At 52.9% G+C, this 3,836-nt stretch overlaps 1 protein-coding gene across 2 annotated transcripts in view; it reads right to left on the minus strand.

The window, feature by feature from the left end:
* The window catches only part of SLC5A9 (solute carrier family 5 member 9), a 20,636-nt gene that overhangs the window by 13,181 nt on the left and 3,619 nt on the right, over positions 1-3,836 (minus strand). The window contains exons 3-6 of one of the 2 annotated variants that reach the window (XM_012811465.2): positions 2,582-2,686; positions 2,388-2,462; positions 2,110-2,274; positions 833-938 (exon numbers count right to left, since the gene is read on the minus strand). In XM_012811465.2, the coding sequence (XP_012666919.1) occupies positions 833-938; positions 2,110-2,274; positions 2,388-2,462; positions 2,582-2,686 (451 nt within the window). The remainder of the gene's footprint in view (positions 1-832; positions 939-2,109; positions 2,275-2,387; positions 2,463-2,581; positions 2,687-3,836) is intronic. The other variant, XM_012811466.2, reaches the window with a different exon arrangement.

Below are 3,836 nucleotides of genomic sequence, written 5' to 3' on the forward strand. Positions count from 1 at the left end.
CCTGACAGGATGCAGGCTGGTCACAGCCCAGTGCTCAGGTCTGCTCCTCCTGTCACTGCCAGTCCTCTGTCCAGCCTGACAGGATGCAGGCTGATCACAGCCCAGTGGTCAGGTCTGCTCCTCCTGTCACTGCCAGTCCTCTGTCCACCTGACAGGATGCAGGCTGGTCACAGCCCAGTGGTCAGGTCCGCTCCTCCTGTCACTGCCAGTGCCTGACTGCAGCCACCATGCTGTAGCTCTGTTCTACTGTCCTAGTCTGTTCCTTTGCTTGTAGCTCCTTCAGGAATACTCCCTCCTTTCCCTCCCAAGGCCCACGTGAATGCTCCCCATCTTCTGAGAACAACTTAACGTCAATCAGCCTGTCCTGTGCAGGTCTCCAGGGTGCCCAGCCCTGTGCCACATGCTTTGAAGGAAATAGGAAAAGGGGGCCTGTGACTCTGACCCAGTAACACTCCCTGACTGTACCCTGTGCCCCGTGCAGTTGGGGTCTTTTTCAGTAACTCTTGATGTCTTTCCTGCCCATTCCTGCCGGCTCTGTTTCCCCCATTTCTACCCCTTTCAATACCTGTTCACTGCCACACATCTTTTAGTGTATTCCTCCCCTCCGTGTTTTTATCTTTTCCCACCTCTTGGTCTTGGCCTCTCCTTGTCTCTGCCTTGCCCTGTTTTCTCCATCTCATATCAGTTTTCTCTGTCTCTGCCCTTTCCTCTGGTCACCTATCCTCTAACTTTCAGTCTGTGTCTCTGACAGTTGAAGGTCACCCCTCTGCCCTTTCCTCTCTCCCAGTCTCCGCACCCTGATGAGACCTCCCCAGAGCCTCCCTGTGCCTACCTGCAATGGTGTAGACAGCTGTCACCACCAGCAAGATCCCCGTGGAGAGATAAAGATTCCAGCCCAAGGCCATCTGGATGAAGAGGGCTCCAGAGAAGATGTCGGTCTGCAGAGAGCCAGGACCCCCGAGACCCTCGGTGTGATCCCAGTGCACACATCTGCCCTCTCAGCAATACCAGGTACCCCAGGTACCAGGTACCTCACCCCACAGTGCACAGCCTTGAATGCTGTGCTAAGGTGTGTGTGCCTGATTTTGCAGAAACAGGAGTTGTGGAGTCTTTGAAGCAAGGAGCACTGCATAAAGCTTTGGAACTGAGAAAAATTTAATTGGATAGCTGCTGTGTTGGACAAAAAGGGAATAGTGTAGAATGGAGTGGAAGATTGAGGAGGTGAAGGAAGGATCTGGGGCTGGAAAAGGAGAGGTCATTTGGGAGGAAAGAGGAGGAACCTAGAGGCTGGCTGACTGTTCATGGCCAACCTGATGCATAGGGGCCCTCAGGCAGATGACCATGGGTTCTAGAATCTATGTTGGTTGGAGGACATGGGGGCTCAACCTTTGCTTGAGCTGACTTAGGGTGGTTCTCAAGCATTGGTGGAACAAGGGAGTCAAGATTTTCAGCCCTAGACCTGGAAACTGGCAACTGAATGATTCAGTTCCCTCTTTAGCATGTTGATTCTACCCCATGATTGTTTTATAAACCCATTACGGAGTCTGCAACATAACAGAGTGGAAGGAGACCTGGGCTGGGTCATGGTGTCTGAACAGTTGTTCCAGTCCCAGAACTGGTCATCTGACCTGTCTAGGTTTGTTTTCCAAGTTCAGGTCAATAGAGGGAGAATAAGGGTCTGTCTAAATCTTAACATTCTAGGCAATTAATGCACAATTGCTGAGTGAAGAATCAATTAATGGAAAGATGAATGAATGAATGAAATCTAGATTGTGAGTTCTTTGAATGTAGGGACTGTTGTTCACTCAATAAGCATTTAACATTCATCTTTGATTACCTCACTGCTGGGGGGGGGCATACATTGAGGTATGTGTCTCCTTTCCTCCTTTCCTCCCTTTCTTTCTCTTCCTTTCCTTCCTCCCTCCCTTCCTTCCTTCCTTCCCTCTCTGTTTTCCTCCTTCCCTCCCTCCTTCTAGTCTTCCATCCTTCCATCCCAGCCAGTCTGTGATTGTCAGTTTCCCCTCCACAGCAAGCCCAGGGTAATGCATTCTCAGGCCCCTAATGAGAATGTTCAGACAGACATGCTAGCCGAGCTGGAGTGGTACCCACCGATATCTTGGTGAAGATGTACAGGATGAGAGACAGGACAGACATGTACACCTGGATCCTCTGGCCTCCAAATCTCTTCTTCAGGTACTGTGGCATTGTGACCACACCGGCTGCAATGTACACGGGGACAAAGATCCAGCCCAGGGCCAGGAGCAGCCAGGTTGCCTGAGAGAGTGAGGAGGAGAAAGTGTCCAGGTCCTAGATGCAGACAGAGGGCGGCCTCCAATCCTGAGGCAGCTCTGTGCTGCGGGAGAGCCCTGAGCAGGGAGGTAAATAACCTGAACCCTGATCCCAGTCCCTCTGTGTGGCCCGGGATGAGTCTCTTTGCCTCCTCTAGGCCTTGGTTTCCTCATCTGTAAAATGGGTTCTCTATTCACCATTCAGCCTCCCAAGCACCTCTAAGACTCCTCTCAGCACTGAGTCCAGGGATCAGGTCCCCATGATCCTGGCACAGCCAGGCCAGCTTCCTTACGTTCCACTCGAAGCCACCCACAGCAAGGCCTCCGGCAGCCCCTGTCCCAGCCAGGCCGATGAATAAGCCACTGCCCACGTTGCTGGACATCAAAGATGCTCCAATCTGCAAGGCACAAGTGGAGTCAGGGTTAATCTGAATCAGTCCAGAGTCAGGGCCATGAGCAGGGAGGAGGAGGCCTGGAGCTGACAGTTACTAGGTGCCTGCTGTGTGCCAGGCACTGAGCTACTCAACTTACATGCACTAACTAACATTTCCACAAGTATTTGGAGGGAGGGATGAGGGACTTAATTTCCAGAGGAAGAAACTAAGAAAAGATGAAGTCACTGGCTGCAGGTCGGCTAGTAAGTGGCGGAGCGGGAAAGAAGGAAGACAGCAGCCCCAGGGCCTCCAGGAAGAAGGAAGCTGCAGGGCTTGGGAAGCCTCTTGCAGGCTCCAGAGTCAAGGCAGGGCAGAGGGAGGGCAGAGGCTGAGCACAGGCCAGGGCAGCCTCCCAGTTGACTTAGTTTTTCTGCAGGACTGTAGCCTACTACCGCGGGCAGCAGGAGGCGCTAATCATGGCTCTTCGCCTTATGCAGCTGCCAGGCCCCAGGTGGTTTCCAGTGTAGCCACTCATTTAATCCACACAGCCTTAGGAGGCATGCACTACTCTCCCAATTTTACTGAAGAGTGACCTGAGGCACAGAGAAGAGCTTGCCAAGCCCTTCTAGCAGGGGACCCTGGCAGTCTGGGTCTAGGAACATCACCAACAGTGCTTGGCACCTCTTTGTCCTCAGTCATATCTTCTCTTTATTTCCAGATGGGATCCTTGATGGAAGGGGACAGGGGGCGGAGGACGGGCTCTGGAGCCTGGGAGGAGGCCTGGGGAGACCTCAGGGACAGGACTGAGCACTGGAGAGGAAGAGCCACGCTCCAGTCCTGTGCCCTGTGTCACCTTCACAAAATCACTTCCTCCCTCAAAGCCTTTGCTTCTTCACCTGTAAAATGTGGGATTTGCCTCCTCCCAACTTCCTGTTCTTCTAGAGGGGCTGTGAGACGGAAAGTGAGAGGAAAGGAAAAGTACTGAGGAATTCAGGCTGGAGGCAGCGGGCAGCGGAAAGGCACAGAGTTAGCAAGCGGCCTGACGCTGCCCTTCAGCTACTGACTGCTCTGACACGGGCACACGCACACTCACACGTGCACAGAGAAGCATGCTCATATACACACACATGCACTCACACATGCACAGACACAGACATTTACACTCACATGCACA

Source organism: Otolemur garnettii, unplaced genomic scaffold (assembly GCF_000181295.1).
Source record: "Otolemur garnettii isolate 467f Iridium unplaced genomic scaffold, OtoGar3 scaffold00159, whole genome shotgun sequence".
NCBI classification, from domain to species: domain Eukaryota; kingdom Metazoa; phylum Chordata; class Mammalia; order Primates; family Galagidae; genus Otolemur; species Otolemur garnettii.